The 20,904-nt window shown below is 47.9% G+C and overlaps 1 protein-coding gene across 1 annotated transcript in view; it reads right to left on the bottom strand.

Annotated features, from left to right (window-relative positions):
* LOC146199513 (integrin alpha-PS2-like) overlaps positions 1–20,904 on the bottom strand; it is an 81,636-nt gene that overhangs the window by 12,156 nt on the left and 48,576 nt on the right. Inside the window, exons 14-24 of the mRNA XM_084595008.1 lie at positions 20,723–20,827; positions 18,590–18,645; positions 16,963–17,111; positions 15,144–15,272; positions 14,709–14,776; positions 13,363–13,510; positions 12,777–12,949; positions 12,172–12,261; positions 11,431–11,533; positions 10,508–10,708; positions 9,099–9,185 (exon numbers count right to left, since the gene is read on the bottom strand). Of these exons, the coding sequence (XP_084451134.1) occupies positions 9,099–9,185; positions 10,508–10,708; positions 11,431–11,533; positions 12,172–12,261; positions 12,777–12,949; positions 13,363–13,510; positions 14,709–14,776; positions 15,144–15,272; positions 16,963–17,111; positions 18,590–18,645; positions 20,723–20,827 (1,309 nt within the window). The remainder of the gene's footprint in view (positions 1–9,098; positions 9,186–10,507; positions 10,709–11,430; positions 11,534–12,171; positions 12,262–12,776; positions 12,950–13,362; positions 13,511–14,708; positions 14,777–15,143; positions 15,273–16,962; positions 17,112–18,589; positions 18,646–20,722; positions 20,828–20,904) is intronic.

Below are 20,904 nucleotides of genomic sequence, written 5' to 3'. Positions count from 1 at the left end.
AGCCGCGTATCTGCTGGCGCGTTCAGTGAGCGGTACTTGCCAGTAACCTCGAGTAAGGTCCAGCGTAGTCACATATGCCGCTCTACTGACCTGTTCTACTCTCTCCTCAATATTCGGAATAGGATACACTTGATCCCTGGTGAGAGAATTTAGCTTTCGGTAGTCTACCACAGGCCTAGGGTCTTTACCTGGAGCTTCTACTAAGATCATAGGCGAAGCATAATCGCTTTCCGAGGGTTTTATTACTCCCAATTCCAGCATGCGAGTTACTTCCCTATCCAGAATTTCTCTTTGCCTTGGAGAAAATCGGTAGCACCTTGATCGCACTGGCACGTCTGAAGTCAGCTCAATATCGTGCTCAGTCAAATCAGTTCTGCCTGGCCTGTCCACGAAGCAGGCCTCAAACTCTGTTATTATCTCGCCCAGATCGGACAGCTGGGATTTCTTTAGTTCTCCTCTCTGCTCCGTCTTTTTGAGAAGCTCCTGAGCGTTGCTTCCTTTTCCGCTGAGGCAAATCAAGTTGTCCCCCATCTCCTCGGGAAGGTTTAACGTTAGATTTACCACGGCTTCCCTCTGCACATAAGGCTTCATAAGATTGCAATGATAAATGCGCACTTCTTTACGCCTACCGGGAATTTTCACTGCGTAGTTAGTGTTAGAAAGCTTTGCAACGACTTCAGCCGGTCCTTCCCACTGTACTTCGAGCTTATTCTGCCTTGAACTTCTCAGCAACATCACCTGGTCCCCGATACAAAACGTCCTTTGACGGGCTGTCTTATCATAGTACACCTTGGAACGAGCCTGGGCTGACTTCATGCTGGCCTCAACGAGTTCCTTAGTGTTATGTAAGCGATTCAAGAGGTTCAGAATGAATTCTACTACTGTTGGGTCTTCTCCGCGCCCCTCCCAGGCTTCGCGCACCATTCGCAAAGGTGAGCGCAGTGACCTTCCGTACACCAACTCGGCTGGGCTAAATCCAGTGGATTCGTGCGGCACTGACCGCAAAGCGAAAAGCGCTGCAGGCAGGCAGGTATCCCATTCGCGCTTGTTTTCATAGCACAGTCCCCTCAGGACTCGTTTGAGAACAGAGTGCCATCTTTCTACGCTGTTGCTCTGCGGATGATGGATCGAGCTATGCACTACCTTAATGCCGCATCGCTCGAGAAATGAGGTGGTGAGGACACTCGTGAAAACGCTACCCTGATCACTTTGGACCTCGGAAGGGAATCCAACTCGTGCAAACACTGACAGCAGCGAATCCACTACACTCTCGGACGTCACCTCGCGCAGCGGAACAGCCTCTGGAAACTTTGTGGCTGGGCATAACATAGTGAGGATATAACGGTACCCTGACTCTGTCACAGGAAGTGGCCCAACTACATCTATTACTAACCGGTGAAACGGCTCGGTAATGATTGGTACTAACACCATCGGAGCTTTCCACTTATCGTGCGCCTTTCCAACCCGCTGGCACGTGTCGCATGATCGTACAAAATTTTCCGTGTCCTTAAAACATCCAGGCCAATAGTATTCTTGCAACAGCCTCTGCTTTGTTTTCCTTATTCCAAGGTGACATGACCACGAGCTGCCATGGGAAAGTCGCAGTAAGTCTCCGCGGTACTTTTGGGGAACGACTAATTGGTCCCGCTCTACTCCGCGCTTATCCTTGAATAAGCGATACAGCACTCCCTTTCTCATCTCAAAAGAAATGTTCTTTGCTGTCTTAGTGGCGCGGTGGCGCTCTCTTATCTCCTGTATCTTGGGATCATTGGCTTGCTCCATAGCTAAGTCCTCTCGAGTTCCACTTAAAAGTCTCGTGAGATTACTAGACACTGGCGGCAAGAGGTTACTCTCAAGAACGTCCTCATTCCGCGTCTCATCAAGCTCACTTTCAAGTTGACATATCTGAGATGCCTCGCTCTCAAAGTTTTCTGACCTGCTATCTTCCGCATTTACCACTGTTTTAACTGCCGTTTCCTCCGCTGTGGATTTTTCTGGAATGAGCAGTGTAGCTAGTTCTCGCGCCTTTGAACGTGTTAAGGCTTGCACAACTCTGTCTCCGAAAAGGATGCCCCTCTTTCGCAGCAGCATGTCCGATTTGTTGGAGAACAAATACGGATAGCACTTAGGAAGCTTTCCTGAAACGGCAGCCTCGGTTGTTAATTCGCCGAAAGGGCCCTCGATGACCACGTTCGCGATCGGCAAGCACACACTCTGTTCCTCCACTACCTGGCGGATCCACGCACACTGTCCTGTATAGTCGGAAGGCGACACATACGCCGGATGGACAACATCCATCGTTGCGGCCGAATCGCGCAGTACCTTGCAAGGCTTCCCGTTGACTACTAGGTCATGCAGGTAGGGTTCTAAAAGCTGCATATTTTCATCGCAGTCACTGACATACGAGAAAGCAATCTTTTCTTTCCGGCAGTTGACGGCAATGTGACCCTGCTCATTACACCTAAAGCATGTGAGCGGCTTCCTAGCCTCAAGCTTATTCTTTGTGTTCTGCACGTTGGTCACTTCCCCACTTTTCTCACTGCCGTCCTTTCTAGGGAATTTGCCTGAAGAAACCTTCATTTCTTCGTTTCCAACTCTAGCAAAGTGCCTTTCCTGACGGTTTTTCACACTGAACTTGGGATTGCGGGGCCTATCCACTGCTGGGTTGCTGAATTGTCGGCGCGAAGCATACTCCTCAATAAGTTCGGCAGCTTCAGTTGCCGACTTAATTTCGCCTCGGTCCTGTAACCAATTTCTTTCTTTTTCTGGGAGGCAGTTATAAAACTGCTCCAAAAGAATTCGCTCGACTACAGCGTCCCTATCACTGTAGGAATCTGTGCTCTTTAGCCACTCGCCCAAATTTACTCTTAAATTGTACAGGAATTCAGGGTAACTCTCGTTCCTGGACTTAGTAGCGTTCCGAAAACGTTGTCTGAACGCCTCGGCGCTAAGCCTATACTTTCTCAGAAGGCAAGCTTTGACCTTCTCGTAGTTGTCCGCGTCCTCCTTGCTTAGCCGCGCGACAACCTCTGCTGCCTCGCAGGGCAGAACCGTCAATAATCTCTGAGACCAAGTGTCTCGCTGGAAGGACAGTTTTTCGCAGGTTCGCTCAAAGTTAGCCAGATACAGACCGATATCCCCTGATATCACATATGGCTGCATGTACTTTGACATCTTGAAATCTGCCTCCTTGTTGAGACGAGGTACCGCTAGCTGGGGACAATCGCCCGACCTCTTGCTCAACTCTAGTTCTAATTTCCGGAGCTCAATGTCTAGCTTCTTTGCCTCTCTTTCCCTCTCACGTTCGCGCTCCTTTTCCTCTTTTTCCCGCTCTTTCTGCTGTCTGAGCTGCTCCTTTTTTTGACCGATGAGGTTCCATGCTTCACTGAGCTCCTCATCATCGGTTCCCAAATCTGTGATTGCCTTTATAATCAAAGGTTTTCGTGCCAAACCACTTGTATTAATTCCCAATTCCTCACACAATAGCAACAGTTCCGGTTTCTGCAGCTTTTGTAGGTCCATGATCGCTCCGAGTGTCGGCTACTTCCAAAACAACAGTGCAAACTACCAAACCTAAAGGCGTTTCAACACTTTTTACCAGTTCTTAAAATCTAACCCTGTTCTAGAACCTGGTCCACATCAGAAGAAAAGCCAAGCACTCACCCACACATGCGATCGATGTTCCGAGCTGCTTTCTTGTTGGCCGATTGTTGCTCCTGCTTGTTGCTTGAGATGCCACCTCCGATCACAAGATGTTGTGGCTTGTAGATTCTGATCCACCTCGAATCACCAGATGTTGTGGCTTGTAGATCCAGATCCCACCGCTGCCACCAGTTGTCGTGACGCTGGGGCTATGTCGACCCGGCCTTCACTTGGTAGCGTGCAGAGACTCCGGGTTGAAGAAGCACTGAATCTTCGAAGTTGGTGAAATATGTACAAGCAGGTTTAATGGCACTTTGAGGAAACTTATTTACAAGATTATTTACACGAAAAAGAAGGGTACATCAGCAAAATGGCAAGCGTTAAGAGTTCATAGCGAGAAGCGACTGGATGAGCCGTTTACCCAGGGCTCAGAGCGACATTTCGTGCTCTGCAGCGTCCTTAAAAACCCCCTATGTCCAGCCCCTCTCTGAAGATGCTGACCAACCAAATCCAGGGCACGCCCCTCAGGTATCGGCATCCAATCGAACACATCACTGCACTGATGGTCTGAAGCACTGACTGGTCCGGCATTCATTCGTTGGGCGTGATCACTTGTTGGCGGGAAAAGCTTGGGAACGGCGAGGAGAGGAGGTACATTTCTATTCTTCAGCAAAGAAACCACAGGCTGGTTCTGACAAGGGGTTTTACTTCTCAGAAACCCGAGTGCACGTGGCGCCGCATAGGGCTCCCAACATGGTCCCTTTTCGACAATTGCAAATCTTTCCTGCATTCCCGGGAAATCACTTAATGGCCGTATGAGTCATGCTCCTTTCTTGTCCTGCACGTCAGCGGACATGTCACTCTGTCGTCTCCTTTGGATAGGAGGCATTCATCACTGGAGGATAGCACTTCTCGACTGGAAGGGTGAACAAAAGAAAGAAAGCACTTCCTGCTATTTCCCGCAGGGGGACGTTTCTTTGTGTTTTTCCAGACGTTCTCTTGACAGGGTCAATTTGGCATTTGCAGGTTGTCCACAAAGCAAAACATGCTTACAAAACAGGATTCCTGGAACAGGCTCACTTAGAGCCATTGGACCATCACCACATATTCACAAAACTTATCCATGCCCACAGGCGAACAATAGAGCGCGCAAATGCGGATGCTTGGTCGTAACAGCACTGGCAGCTGACGTGGCCGAACACTAACTAGACGTATGGTGCCTGACATTAGGTTTGGTAGGAGCTGCCAACTCGGGTCTCTCCTTTCATATGGAAGGGCGATATCAGAATCAGCCTTACCAGGAGCGCTGCATTCACGTTACCCCTAGGCGACACAGGGACATTCATACAGCTTGGTTAGAGCGGAGCTTTTTGTGTGTGCTGGTAAATTATGGCCCCGCGTCATGCCTTTAAAGGCTGTGGGGATTCACAATCCCCTCCCTCCATTGTAACGCCCGCGCGTAATTAACACGCGTGATTACGCGCGCTGGCAGGGAGGTTGGCGGAGGAGAGGGCATGCTGGCCACCCCCCGCCGCCTCCCGGGCCCTGCGGCGACGCTGCCGCGGGCTTCCCTCTTTCCTGCCGGCCTAACCGGGAGACCTCCTCTCCCGTTCCGTGTTGAGGAGCGTGACTGTAGCAACTCGCTCGGGGTTCTTCGGCGAATGGGCGCGCACGCGCGCGGTTCATGATTTCCGCCGAGGAGACCACCGCCGTCACCGAGAATCGCCAATTGACCGTAGGCACTTACCGCAACGGGATGTGAGCGAGAAGCCGTGTCAGGTGAGAAGGCTCTTCCTCTCACCTCCCTGACGCGCTTCCCCATTAGGTTTTTATTTCACCCCCGTACGCGGCGTTCGCTCGCTACACGGTGGTTGTTCTTAATTGCTATTCCTTTGCCGTGTACTCGAGCACAATAAACTCTGTTCGAGTACGTAACTCGGTGTTTGTCCCCTCTGGCCCGAACCCGCCGCAGTGGCGATTTCTCGCACCGCGGGTTGGGGGTCACAGCTCTGTCTGCTAGGGCTGGCACGTCGGGGCTAGAAGGCGACTGTAGCGTCTAGCCCCCACGTGGCGCATCTTCTTACGAGAAAGAAACCCCATAAGGCGGAGTTTGAGTGTCCATATATTTTTTATTGCGAAAGCAACAATACGCTAGTCGTCGAGCCATTTCGCGTGGCGCAGCGTGGGCGAAGCTGCGCATGCGCGAGAAGCCGCGTGACGTCACAGGCTACAGCTAGTATGGCCATTTTTGTACCCTACACCAGGTACACCGGTGTAGTATATCTCCAATACCTCCAATGGTGTTTTTCTAGACTAGTGTAGCTGGTGTAGGTTAAAAATAAAATTTAGCTGGGGCTTAGCTTTAGTTAAGCCTGGTAGGTTGCGAAAGCAATAATAGCATGGCTACGTTATAGTTCCATTGCCGTTCTTCTTCTGTTTCCTGAACGCATCGTTGCCGCCTAATTGCATTCGTTCTTGACTGCTGAGTGAACACGTTTACAAAGAGTCTTCACTGTTCAAAGCGTCCATTCCATTCGGAGTCGTCACCGGTTGAGGACGATTCAAGAGAAACGCGACGCGCTCGTCTAGCTGCATCTTGAGCGTGCTGTCGAGCGAGACGCTGTTCCCATCCTTAATTTGTCTCTGTAGCCCGCTGTCATTTCCTGGCTTTACCGAAACGGCGTAACTTTTCTTTCTGTTTATCAGAATGCATAGCGAGTGCCTCAGCTGAGCAAGCGCGAACATTTATATACACATCGTTTTCCTCCTCCTCTTCCTCTCAACTGCGAAAGAAGAGGTGACAGCAGCGCCTTCACTCGGTTGCAGCGCGGCTCCAGCTGCAGCGCGCCGTGCCTACAGACCGCCGCCACCCGATGACTCGACTTGGTAGCCCATATCTGGCAGCTGGCATGACGTCACAGTGACGTCATCATCTCGTCCGCGGCGAGCCGTGCCTACCGAGCACCGTCACCCGACGACTCGACTTGGTAGCCCATCTCTCCAGCTGGTATGACGCAACAGTCAACTGAGGTCATTAACGGTCAAACATGCCTACCGACCGTGGCTACACGAAGGGCTGACGTCATAACCATAGCCGGCGCCAGCTGTGCATCATTCTCTCCTCTGGTTGTGTGGAGAAGAGGTGTGTGTGTTTGTGTGGATGAACTGTGGAGGAGAGCCCGGCCGCTGTTCGGCGCGCAGCCTAAGCTATCCTAAGCGTAGCCATGCAGCTGCTGCTTTCGGAACTCAACTAGGTTTAACCGGAGCTAAACCACTGCCATTTTTTCATTGCCCCTAAATTGCCATCCCACGCAAGCCTCAGGAGGTCCTATACATGCGTACATATATATTTTCAATTCTTACGACTTTCTGGAGCTACTCAGGATACCAGATATCTATAGTCGGTTACGAGTCAAGACAGCGACGAATTCCATTCATTGGATGAAGGGCCTCCTTTGAGGGATATTTGCCGCTTCGTTCTTGACTTGTAGCCGATAATATATAGCCAGTTTTTATTTTTTCCATCGCGTCCTCTTTTAAAGGCTGAAGCCGGATCATTTGGTTCGTAGTGTGCAAAAAATGAACACAAAAAGAGCTGCAGCTCCTACAGCAGTAGAAACTGATGAAAAGAACAACCTGCTTTGTACCACAACTTTCGTGTGGTCTGCTTCTTCCTATGCTCCTGCGTTTGAACTGCTTTCTCCATTCTTTCTCATGCTGTACAACGAACTACGGACGCTCGATTAAAACTAAGCAGTCTTTGCAGTTTACGACGCCCCTCCTCTTCTCCTCAGCGCGTGTAAAAAAATAGTACAGATAATGGCAGTGTGCTTAAAGGGCCACTGTCCAGGGAAGGCCCTTTTAAGCAAAGGAGCCCAGTGTTTCGATCAGGTACCGGAGATAGTCTGTGCAAAATGCTACAGTGACACGCGCGCCGCAAAGCATCGAAAATACAATTCAAAGCTCTCCCATGCTCTCCTTTGGGAAACCAGCTTCCCCGTTTCCTGCGCTGGCCCGACGGGCCACAGTAATGACGTACATACCGCGAACGACGTCCATTGGTCCGTCTCGCTGACTGACGGGAGAAGGATGGGTGTCTACCGCTCGCTGCGCGATTTTCCCTTGCCACGGCCAGAGTGAATCCAGCGGCGCGCTCCCTCGGCCGTTTTTTTTTTTTTCTTTTTTTTTTTTTCGCGCTCGCGGAGTGCCACGCCCCACCTCCCGCCAAACGCGGAGGAGGAAGGAGAATTTGTCTTGCGGAGGCTAGACGACCTCGGGCAGGAGAGTGAAAAACCTTTGCGAGGGAACGGAAGGAGAGAAGCATGACAGAATCGGGCGATTGCGGTGGCTGTAACTGCGTTATTAGTTACTCTTTTCAAAAACATTTTGCGGCCTTGCGTTCTAGGGGCGAAGTCTCACAGTCACCGAGGAAGAAAATATTTTCGACCGGGGGGTGGACAGTGGGCCTTTAAAGGTACTAGTAGCGAATGGTTTAGCTTTGTTTACCAGTAATTGACAAGACCTGGTTATTCAGTGTCTAATCATCGTTTACTGCAATGACAGACACTTTAAAATTGACAAAAACGTTCTTATGGTCACTTTAGTGAGAAAGATGGCGTACGCAGAGGCAACGTACTTTGTATTTGTAAATACCAAGTCCAAACACGAACAATATTGTGTGGATAATATAGCATATCTTAGTTCATCTTTTCCAAATTAAATTTCTCACTCATTTCTTGGACAAAGCGTGGATGCCTCGTCGTATCTTTTGTTGAAGTATCCCAAGAAAACCAGGCCATTTCTGGTTTGGTAGTCATGGGTACACCCGTACAATCACAGCTTGGCTTGGCTTTCGAAAACGTGTGGCGAGGTGTAAGCCACGGATACATCCAAGCTGTTATATTAGCCTTAGTTATAGTTACCAGCGCGATGACACGTAGTTGCGACGTCACGAAACAACCCAGCCGATCAGAGCGACAGCACATGCAATCCGCCTTTTTCACAAAATGTGGCGCTCTCTGGGAGTGGTTGAAAGTTCATCTGCGACTGGTTGAAAGCGTCATTGGCGCCAGCAAAATGACGGTGTGTGTTCTTGACAGGTACCGCCATCTATCGCATACGTCTGTCAAGAATATTACCTACACGGCTTCCGAGATGAGCTACGGCTGCGCCGATCGCGGAGGCCAAGAACTGCGAATGCGCAGCTGGGGTTGGTGGTTTGTTTCCAACCAGGGGAGAGGCGCGCATGCGTAGCGTGGCCTTGTGAAAAAGGCGGATTCCGATGTTTAACTTGGATGATCCTAGTAGCGTACTTCTCAGTGCACTAAAATGTGGCAGAAAAGCACATGCAAACCGCTGTATTAAGCCAGAGCGTGTTCACGCACTAGCTCGCTGCCTAAGCAAGCGATACATAAAAAAAGGCACTTCTCTGTTTTGCTTCGTGCACGTGAGCTTACCAGTTCATCTTCCAGTTCGTAGTCACCGACGTCGCGATGCACTCTGACCGCGTGCGAGGAAACAGCGCGTGGCCTTCTGGACGATCCCTGGATGCGCATGAGAAATAAACAGATGCACAAATAAATTCTCTTCGAATGAATTCTAGTTTCTTAAACAGCTTGTTAGACCGTCTTGCAAAGAACAAAAGAAAACCAAACTTGTGCGAATATATATATTCGCACAAGCTTCGTTTTCTTATTTTATATATAACTATGCCGACATGAGCGCAATTGTCTCTCCAACAGATAAAAACCATGAGAAGGCAAGTAGACGCTACGTTCCATTTTGTACGGAGCGGCTAACGTACGCAGAACACACAACCTAGAAATAAGCTTTAAAAATCTCAATAACGCGATATTATGATTTTTCGAACTAAGAAATTTCATTGCTAAACTCCCCGAAAATTTTAGCCCCGTAATTCGTAACGGATTAAAACAAAACGCCATTTGCGCTATTGCGTTGCATGAGCACTAGCGACACCTATTAGGTACGCGGTGGTCCCTAATTGGCTGATTCGGTTTTCCTTTCTCCCCCCTAAACCTAATTCATTTTCTCTCTCGCTCTCTCTCTCTTTATATATACATTAATTCAAACAACGTTTTTGCTTCGAACAAGTGATCGTGCCCCATAGCGCCTACAGAAGAGCAAGCAAGCGTTTCACCTGCAGACAGCTGCTTTAAATGAAAATTGCTTTTCCGAACAAGGAAGAGTAAAATACATAAAACGAAATATATTTGTCACTGCCACCGCCGTCTTTGCAAGCTAACTGCTGTGGCTCCAAGGCAAAATTTTCGCGCACTTCCTGATGATGATCATAGACTCTTTCCAGCAATGACGTCAAGTGACTGTATCGAATGACTGAAAAATAATGTTGAAATTTGATATGCATTTTTTCTCAGTTATGAATGCGTCATTTATTGCTTTAAAGGTAGGGAATACAATCGATTTTTAATAATAAAAATTAATTGAAGGAATCTTAACTTTTTTTTTTCACGGCCTTTTTTGGCATGGTGACGATGCCATTGTAGCCGTCTCTTTGATATGGGCGTGTATCGAAAGAAGAAAAAAAAAGGTGCCTTGGCCGCATATATAGAAAAAAAGAATAAATATGATTTTATGCGCGTCATCCTGCCCAATCTTTTCTCTACTATATCATACACTTTCCCGCGTGCCCTGATTGTCCTGAACCCTCAGCTTATTTAGAACGCATTTGCTTCCGTACCGTTGCAATTCAGTGCCTTCACATTCCACATCCTTCTTCCCAACGTGCCGAATTTGCCTAGCCTCGGATCAATGGACGGACCAGTTGGCCTTGGTGACACCGGCTAAGGACATTCCCAAGAAGAGAAGAAAACGTATGGGGCACTACCGCCAGTCGCTTTGGGTCGACGGCTTCGCCTGGCGTGGCGGGCGAGATGATGTCACAAGGTCTTCGCTTGGCCGCGGCCCCCGGGCCCTGGACCACGGGTGGATCGAGCAAGTAGAGCAGCGGCTGGTCGTGCACGTTGTGCGTGGGCCACACCAGGTAGACGTCCGCCTGTTGTACCACACTCGGGCCGCGGTTGATCAGCTGCGCAATTCAGCAGCCACGATGGTAACTGAAGCGTAAGCTTTTACTGGGCCGATAATGTGCGCGTAACGATAGGCATAACATACGCGTTACGCGCACGTTATACCTAGCATGTGGACCTTCCCTGTGCTGTGGAAGGCTGCAGCCAACACGTGCCCATTGAATAAGAAAGTGTTGAGTTATGAAGTCCTTCTACGGTTTTCTGACCTCATCAAATCCAGCCGCCACGAGCGTCATGAAAAATACCTATGAAACATAAGTGATTCTAAGGTAAACTTGTAAAATTTGCATAGTTATACGCATTGCTCGATGTTCATATGTTAAAATAATTGCTCCAAAGCTCGGCTCATTTTGCCCTGGAGAATTCTGTACGTAGTGTGAAATTAATTTGAATAGTACAGAAAACTCTCAGCCCAAGCCAACTTCGTGCATACTGTTACCAACAAACAATACTGTTACGGCTAAAATGCATCTGCTGTACGAGAGTACACACTGCGTCATTTTATCACATCTATTGTGATTATACTGACCAGAAATGTCTAAGTTTTTAATTCAAGCACTTTCCTTAAACAGCACCTGACTTCAATTTTTCACAAACCGGCCTTCAGGGGAACGCATTGGAACCACGAGGCATTGGTTTAATGTATTCATGCTCACTGCACCCCACACAACCGTTTGCCTGCTTCTACTCGAGCGAATTTGCTGTATGCTGTGCATCTCACCTCGTAAACGTGTTTAACGGGCGGCCCAATGTCATCCGATGTCTGCACTTCTTTGTCTTCTATGAGAGACACGTTGAGGAACACCTCCGGCGGGAATGAAGTGCTGTGTAGAAATTTCGAATGTATGGCACAATTAATTGATTGAAGTCAATTTTCGGATGTAACAGCTACTCAGTTTTCATTTCATGTAACGCTTCATTAGGAAAACAGTGAATTAAAGTGCAATTCAATTATTTTTTAAACCCTTGGAGAACTGCCATGCAAATACACTCTTGTCTCGCCTGTCGGCTGTAGATTGCCACCCAAATTCTTGCTCTCTGCTTTGGCAAAATGTCATTGCGATCAAGTGTGTGAATCAGACTCTCGCCAAGCGTAGTGAGGCTTGTAGCCACTTTATCGCTGCACATCTCAATCAACAGACCCAGTATCGCTCCCGGCTGTGTGCTCTTGTACACTGCAAAACAGTTAGACGCCAATCTGCACGTATCATGAAGCATATCCCACAAAGCAGGGGCCAGCAATGGGAGGATACTCGAGGTTACTCATTTTGGTTCCGAAATGATCATTCTTGATAGGAGATTACACGGGATTCGAATTGCTATTGCACAAGACGTTTTCGGAACGCTGCGAAAGGGACCTCACCATTCGCGCTATTTGAATAATGTCGTTCGCAGGCTGGACATAAGCAAATGCTCGGTATTGAGGCTCGCAGAAAGAAAGAAAAAAAGTTTGTTTGCTCACCCTCTAGCGGTCATGTTGACTTTGACAGTGACCGGAAGCCGGACCACGAGGCTGTTGTCTTTCGAGGCTGCTTCTACTTCCGGGTTAGTGCTGCATAGGCGAAGAAAATAAAAGGAAGTCAGCGATACCACGATGATGTAAAATCTGTTAAGCCCCGGGACTGATTGATAGCTCGTCTGGCGGTGATATGACGTGTGCTCGAAGGAATACTGGTCGCAATTATCTAATACGAGCGCGAAAGAGGGAGGGAGGGAGGGAGGGAGGGAGGTTAGACACGCTATAGACTTCATCCAACATTTTGGGTATGAAGCTGACGTCTGTGATGTGTGTTCTGCTGTTCATCACTTCATCAATTCCTTTTAATTTCCCGCCAGGAATTTACAATCAGCGGGATGAACACGCGTGATACCTTTCCACAGTAAACCGGTTTTAGGGAAACGAGAGGCGCAGAAACTATTTGTCTTCTCGGCGGGTGTCTTAACCATGCTGTAATTGAAGAGCGGTAGAGGAGAGTGAATGAAGAGAGAAAGAGGTACCATTTGTGACCTATCTGGCTAATATCAAATTGTAGAGCGGGTTGCTATCTCTTTATCCAAGCGTCGCACCTGTTGACGACAACAGTGATGTTGAGCTCAGCTGCAGTGGGAACGAGCCGTGCGGGGGCCAAGATGACCTTGAAGCGCACTTTCTTGCCCGCCGGCAGCGGGTTCTGCACATCGCACGCCAGTTGGCTCTCGCCCGACAACTGCTTCTGCGCGCCGCCGCACGTCACCGAGTCCTGGAGCAGAATGAAAGAGGTTAATTATTACATTCGTAATACACCCATGCAGTAGACATGCCTTTGGTAACCAAGAAAGGTAAATATCAGTTAAGAGAAAAGAAAAGAAAGGAGCTCTTGGAAGAAATAAAACGCAATTTTTGCACAGCCTTTTTACTGGAGGCCTTCGTGGAAAACGGCGAAGCCGCGCTGTGAATGTTTTGTTTTCCTCCTTGTGTTGTTGACAATAAGGGATCAGGGAAACATGTTTGTGAGCTCAACCTTAGGGTTCAATAACAGGCTTATCTCCGCGCCGACGCTGCCCTTATTGGGCATACAAGGACGGTCATTGCTCTAGTTGCTATGAATGATAGCGATATACGCCTGGAGGCCAGCCTGTAGTAAATCGTGCACCGTGGATATCAGCCACGCACCAGTTTCCCTTTGTCGACCTTGACGTAGTTGAGGTCCGGCGGGATGGTGACGAACATCATGGCCTCGAACGCATCCTCGCCGCGATTGTCGACGTTCACCGACAGCTCCACGTTGCCCGTGCTGCCGATAAGGAACTCCTCCATGTTGCTGCGCGCGTCCGCATTGCGCATGAGGAACGTGTCAACAGGCTGTTTCAGTGGAGTCCACAGCCCGTATTATTCCCATGAAGATACCATGTTAACTGTCAGTGATCAGGAATGTTGCACAGGCCGCCTACCTGGAAATCACTGCAGTACATTATACGCGTGTCCCAAGTGAAGCTCACGTACGTCCTAACACACGCTTTATGCACTGCACCTGTTCATGCAATATCTTGCTGTTCTTGTACAGAACTAGCCAATCTAACTATCAGACAAGTAGGGGCTTCATCTGATGACGCAATCTCTATGTCAGCATAATTACCGTGACATGTTCGTCTGTGCGATGAAACGTGCTAAACTAATCAACACGGCCTCGAAAACGGCATTTACGAGCCTAATCAAGAATGTAAACATTAGGTAAAGACACTTCCTACGTCTACTGCCTACGTGTGCAAAATGCGAAATCACTATAATGACCATAAGTCACGACTACACATTTGTACATACTGTACGTACAAATTATGTATAATGCATTATGTTTGTACATACTCTAGACCTCACGGTATACGTTACTTGTAAAGCGCCGAGTATGCTACGTTAGTATGCCAAAGTGGCCTAGTTGACCGCGCTAGCTATTCCAATGATGTTACGTTGCACAATTCATATGAGTAATGAGCCATGAATATGCCTATAAGACATGACGAAATAGATAATTATGATTCATTTTGTGACTCTACATGTCCTCTTACATATTTGTGGAACTGCACACAGACGAGCAGTGCTGTCATCCGAATTTCACGCCGCGGACGAGTTTAATATTTCATTAGATTGTTGGCGCCTGCTGCATTTTGTCATTGTCATAACGAATTGAGGGGCATCAGAATCGGCATATGTATTGCATGAAGAAATCTGCCGGTAGGGGCAATAACTAAGCAGGCTTCCAATTTATTTATATTTTATGAAGCAGGCAGGTGCCCACATTAAGCAACGTTATTAGTAAATTTCATGAAATGTTCATCTCATGAGTAAAGCGTAACATCACCATTTCATGTTTCCATACATTATTTTTCGAAAATTTTCAATGTTACATCATCAATGTCTTCATCACCAAGATCATTTCCAATCAGCCTTGTTCTGCAGCGGCTCCTCCAACCACATCCCATAAAATATACAACACTGCGTATAAATTCGTAAACTGAACTTACGGAGTCACCCTGAGCCTTAAATCCGGAACACACACACCGTCACCGCCGCAGTTCTTGCGAATGTGAACCTGCAAGAAGCAAACGAAACAAGCCAAACTGTTCAAGAATTATTTTGTATACAATGATATGGCGCTTCCGATATACTTGATTTCGTGTATGTACGCTTATCCTGTCTTTCCTTGTGCGTATTATTACGAAGCCATGAAGTACGATAAGCGTCTTGCTGTGTTAGTAATGTCAAAGTATAATGTGTGATCAAGTGCAGAAACTGATTTTAAGTGTGGATTGAAGACAAAGGAGACAAAGGGCCTTCTCAAGCATTGCTTCAACAATAAGTTTGAAGAAGGGGGACATTTTCCACCTGAATGTATTGATGTTTATCTTAAATCCAACTGATATATGCACCGAGAAAAAATGCGCGATAAGCATGCTTACCTCCTTCGTGACGTTGGCAGGTCTGCTGCCATTGAGCACAGGCAGGAGGAGCGACTGGGAGGACACGGCCTGGATTAGCTCCGTCCGCAACCGCATCGTGATTGGCGTCAGTTTGTCCCGGATTGTTTTCTAGAGGACACGTAAGTATACGAAGAGGAATTGCATTGTAGTAATTGCTTTACCCAAATGTTTGTTTTCTGAACGCTTCACGTGAAAAATAACCCATATAGGGCAATGCAGTGGAAATGCGACCGGCAATGCTCTTGTTTGCATTCATATGATTCTGCTTGTTGTTTTGGAAAAAGAAAATGGCGTTGTCGATCCTGGTTATACCGAACTTGGATATATCGAATCATTGCTTGTATCCAACTCTCAGAATATCCCCTTGAAAATCCCATGCAAATGTATAGGGGTTGCGTTCGCGTTTATCGAACTCCCGCTCAACGGAGCATTCTATATAGCGAACTGCGCGCCGCGCCCCTGCAAGGTGCGATTCTCCTAATGGCAACCCTACGATCATTTTTCGTGCGTGGAGCCGGATCAACTGTGCAACCTTGGACACCTCCTGACAGCGCTAATTCTGTAAAGTCGCATGATGAGGTGAACGTTGAGTCCACTTCAAAGTGGCTTTCTGCCTGGCAAGCTTGTTTTCAACGCGACACTGCTGTCATGCGGCAAAGCCAAAACCTAATGCACCGGAGTTCGTGCGGTGAAGCCAGACCATCTGACCGAAGGCTGGCGGCGGTTGTCGCGTGGCCTGCTTCGCTGTCGAAGGAGGCGGAGAAATCAAATGTACCCTATTCTAGCTCAATTAGTATTGCGTTTATATTGTGCCAGTCTCATAAATACACCTCGTATAGTGAGTGTTGGCGTTTCCCAAAGCACCATACGCAGCAGCTTTGATGCGGACCCCAACCCCAACGGTATATGCGCCACGCAGCGCTACTTGCGAGCAGCGTGAGCTTCGCCACTCCAATCGGTCTCTAGCAAGTATTCAGAGCATGCGCTCGCGTCTACGGAGCGCCAAGTCGGAGTGCGCTTCTCTTTTTGGCGTGGCGCGAGGCAACGCGAGGCGCATGGGTGCTCCCTGCGCGTCGGCACGCCCAGGGCAACCGGTGGGCTGCCAGTATACGGCGGCGTGCAGCAATGCGCTGCAGGAAAAAGTGCTGCTAGCTTGAGTGCACCGTATGGACGGTTCTGTGTTACAGAGGAGGCATGTTTTATATATCTAATTATCGACAAATCGAACTATTTCACGGGCCCCTTAGAGTACGATATATCCGGGATCGACTGCATTACGACCAGATGTGTTGTCACAACTTGACAGGGAGTTTTGGCCGATTCCATTTCCGATATTCTTTCGACAAACTTAGCAACTCCTGCAGCCTTTTTATCGCTACTATCATAGCTTTTGAATTATGTAGAGAGTTTTGCGTGGCCTCTTAGACGGCCGCTGCTTTTTCAATACATCACAGGAAAGCCGTTAAAGCACTTAACTGATACTTCAGCCCAACATTAGATGCATGAAGTAGCAAGTATTTCTAGAAGCTTTATCAAAGTTTTGTTGTTATTTAACTAGAGGCGCCTCCAGTCACCGTTAGAGTTACTTAACTACATGCTTAGCGTCATTCTAAAGGTAGAGCGCTCTGCACTTACATGACGGTTAGTAACGCTGACGGTGGCTGTCAAATGAAGGATTGCGTGCCTATTGGCTAGCGAGCACACGTTCACAGCAAAAAAGATGGCGCTGCGCAAAGCGAAATCTCCGGCAGCGATCTAATACTACCCAGCTATTTCAAAGCTTGAAGAGGGCACTTGCCAGGACGTAGGCGGTCTCGGAGTTGCAGTACTGTGTGTCCCTGGTGAGCCGGACTGTCCTGTTGCGCACCATGCTGTTCTGCTGCTCGAGCAGGAAGGCCCGAGCGGGACCCTTGCGCTCGGTGTCCAGTGCCAGCTCGTATGAGATCGCTGCGTGATTTTGTTTTCTATGTTAAGTAGAAGGAACATGCCATGCTTGTTCTGAGGATAATTCTGGTAAATTCGGACGAGCTCATAAAGTTAAAGTACTGCATCCGCTGCATTATCTGCACTCGTACTGCTGAGTGGAAGATAGAACCTGTAGTCTTCACACATATATGCAACATTCCCTCACCTTCTTGCCCCCCGATGATATCAGAAAAGGTTAAAGCTAATAATAGAGTACACTATCATATTTTTGTTTTCTAAAAATTGCCTATTTTTACTCCTGGTTCATTAGGACTGCCATTTCTGTTTCGATCACATTAAAAACGACCCATTTAGTTCGAACATCGCATATGCGAATAAATGTGTGGTCTCCATTGAGTTCGAATTGCGTCGAGTTGATTGCATATTGATTAAAAACAAAACGGCACTGAAATTTTGTGCAAATATATATTTCTGCCTCCATGTAACAGATTTTGATAAACTAGATGTAGTCAGGATGAAGAAATGAACTTATCAAAGAGAAGCATGTTATTGTGCAGCATGAAAATTCATAATCATCATCAGCCCGACTGCATGGGCGCAGTGCAGGATGAAGATATAATTAACCCTGTCTATGCAGCGCCATTTGCGGTCCCCTTATCTCCGCCTATCTCCGAACGGAGAGATTCAGCAGTGGAGGCGTACACCCGATTACCGAACGCTGAAAACACACGCACATTGGCCCCACCCGGCCACACCCAGCCATTGCGCCTGCGTAGCTGGCGTCCGGTAACGTCTAGGCAAGTACTTTCCCGCTAAGCTATGTTTTGTCTTTCGTTCGAATCCTTGGCATCTTTCATAGCTTGAGTCCTTTTGCGACGTTAAACCCCATACACCAACCATTTATTTTTATTTTTTAATCCACTATCTGCCAATATCAGCCGTCGGTCATCATGTCTTCTCATCGATGCCGTGCACATATCCATTTATTCTTCTTGACTTCGCCAAGAATGTCATTAACTGTTTCTTCCATGATTCACTCTGCTCTTTTCCTGCCTTTCGACATTGAACATATCACTGCCCATAGCTGGCTGAGCTACTCTCAATTCAATTTCAAGCCTTTTCTTTAGTCTCCAAGTTTCTCTTTCGCGGATGAGCTCTGGAAACTGGAAATATACAAATGCTGTATACTTTCCCCTTTCTCTTGTAGGGAAAGTTTTCCGAATTTGCTGGAATTGTGCCGTCTCGGCTGGCACATGGAAGAATTTATTTAAGTGCATTATAAGATGCATTAATCCTGAAGAAGACGCAACTTCACTGATAGTGCATGAATAAACAATTGGAGTGCACGTCGATATATCCTGATTCACACACTGAGCCCGACTCACGTACTAAGGCTATTCGACATGTTAAGCCGAAGCCGAACAAGTTACGATTCCTGATATTGCTTGGATTTGGGAACTTGCGTGGCTTATGTTCTAGTTAATTACTGGTTTACTTACCAATTGAAGGCGCGGCGCCCAAGCCGGTGTACCGCAAGCATACTGTCATCACATAGCTGCGAGCAGAAAAAAAGATATTGCTATCAATTTTTATGTGAAAAATAGCATGAGTGATGTCTAAATGTATCAAACTATGGCCAGGGCAGACATTCCATGTTTCACATATGGTAGTATTCAGATTGCTGGATGCTTCAGATCAACATTTTACTAGATTCATATTGGCTGTGCCGTGTGCCTTCCGCTATGCGGTGGAGCTTCTAAACATATATAGTGCTGTGCACGTTCATTCCTCAATTTAATGTGAATTCGAGATATTATTTTTGTAGGCTAAGCAATTGCGCAGCGCAAGGAATGCCAGCGGGGTCCGTATCCTGGCAGGTTCAGATCACGTCACTTTTTAAAAAATATGATTATATCCATAGCTACGCAACTATAATATACATTTTCGTTTTTGTTCTTCTTTGCTTAGTAAATCGTTAAGAAGAGTTGCTTTTACTCGGGGATGAAGTGAATGAAGTAGAGAAAAGTATGGGGAACACCTAAGCTCCGCCTTTAAGGGTATGACGCAAACATGTCAATGGCTCCCGTCTGCGGCCCCCCTTGGGGTTCCTCGTTCGCGCACATGCAGTCTTTGCTCGCCTAATTAGCAATACCTTAGCGTGGGCCTCTAATATCTAACACACTCTTATTAGCGCAGTTCTAAGCTATCACGTTATTCAGGTGCCGATCGCAAGCGAACAGCCGTAGAAACCGGTTTGAACGAAGCCGTACGAACGTGCCTGCGGGGCCTAGAAGTAGCGTGCCTGACTACGCATGCAGGAACCTAGGAAGTTTGATTCCGATCTCACCCTCGCCCCTCAAATAAGCAATCTGGGTTAGTCCATCCTCCTAACCTTGTTGTGTCATGTGGTATCGTTACGTCATGCACCATAGACAAATCACTTTTCAGCCATGTTACCTGCGGACTGCCACGTGCCAAAGCCATGTCTTCTATTTTTCGCTCACAACGCCGATGTCCACATCGAGGACAACGCCGACAAAGAGTGGAGAAATTGGACCGATTACGTGTTTGAAGTTGAAAGCTGACTCGCGCGATGTGGTGCGGCGACGCTCGCTCTAGGAAGCTAGAGTTACTTGCTCACGGCCGGTCTCGAGGGAGAGTAGCGCGCTCTCCGCTCTCTCCCTCGAGACCGACCGTGGCTTGCTCTACACGCTTCACCATGTGACCGGTAGCGCTATGTCCTCCCTACTCTTTCTGCTTCTCTAACGGTACTGACGGCATCCTCTACACTTCTCCTCAACTAGTGGCGCCCGCTGTGATAGGTCACGTGATGTGGCGAGGTCATTAGGGCAATGCAATACGGGATGCATATGTCATCGGTTAAAACCCCCGTCGCAAAATGGCATGCAACTTGACTAGCGGATGCATGGTAAATGAGAAATAAAAAGGTATGACGCCATCCGGAACGCTGCGACAATTATGGCTGCATCACATTGTCGATATGAAAGAGGGGAAATCTATCGCCGCATGGAGGTCTATTAGGGATGCCGTGCTAGGGATTAGGGATTCTCTAGGGATGCCGTATTAGGGATTCCATCTTTATGGGTGCCGACGTTTCTCGACAACGCCAGAAGCTTTTCGAGGATTTTCGTGTGAGACTTTCGCGTTGAAATGGGGAGGCACTTAAGCTACGATATTAAGGGAATGACTTGACGGCGTTAATTGCGCCGGTCTGCCGCTCCCCTTGTGGACCCTCTCTTGCGTACATGGCCTCACTTAATCGCTAACAAAAAGAAAAAAGTTGATTCTCTTATGTCAATCATGTTCGTAACATGCAGTCGTAATTAGTTACCGCATTGCATTACGCAAACTCGCTATAGAAAAAAAGCTCACTACGCGCATCAGCCAGAGTCCTGCCTGGGATATTAGATGGTACCACAATATGTTACTTCGTCGTTGTTGTTGTGGCTGTAGTAAGAAGGAAAAGAAAATGCACGGGCCTGCTACTGGCTCTGTAGCTGAGCCACCTCCGCTGCCTCGTGAGGACAGAAGAGAGAATATTAACTATGATGCGAGAAACGTTTTGGGGATATGCAATGACGACAAAATGGTTATGTACACGATGCACGCACCAGGGTACTCTCGTGCCGTCCCTGAGCGTGCAGTTGGTGTCTTCGAGGTCAACAGTGTCTCCGTCGATGTTGAGGGTGGAGTGCAAGTCGATCACGGGACGGCTCCTGCGAAAAGCAGCGCAACCATATTTCGAGGTCCGCGTACCAAGGAACTGAGGAGGCACCGTGCGCAAAAATGCATG

The sequence above is a fragment of the Amblyomma maculatum genome, chromosome 2, assembly GCF_055883805.1.
Source record: "Amblyomma maculatum isolate TAMU_Amacu chromosome 2, ASM5588380v1, whole genome shotgun sequence".
NCBI lineage: Eukaryota > Metazoa > Arthropoda > Arachnida > Ixodida > Ixodidae > Amblyomma > Amblyomma maculatum.
This window is presented reverse-complemented; position numbering and strand designations above follow the sequence as displayed.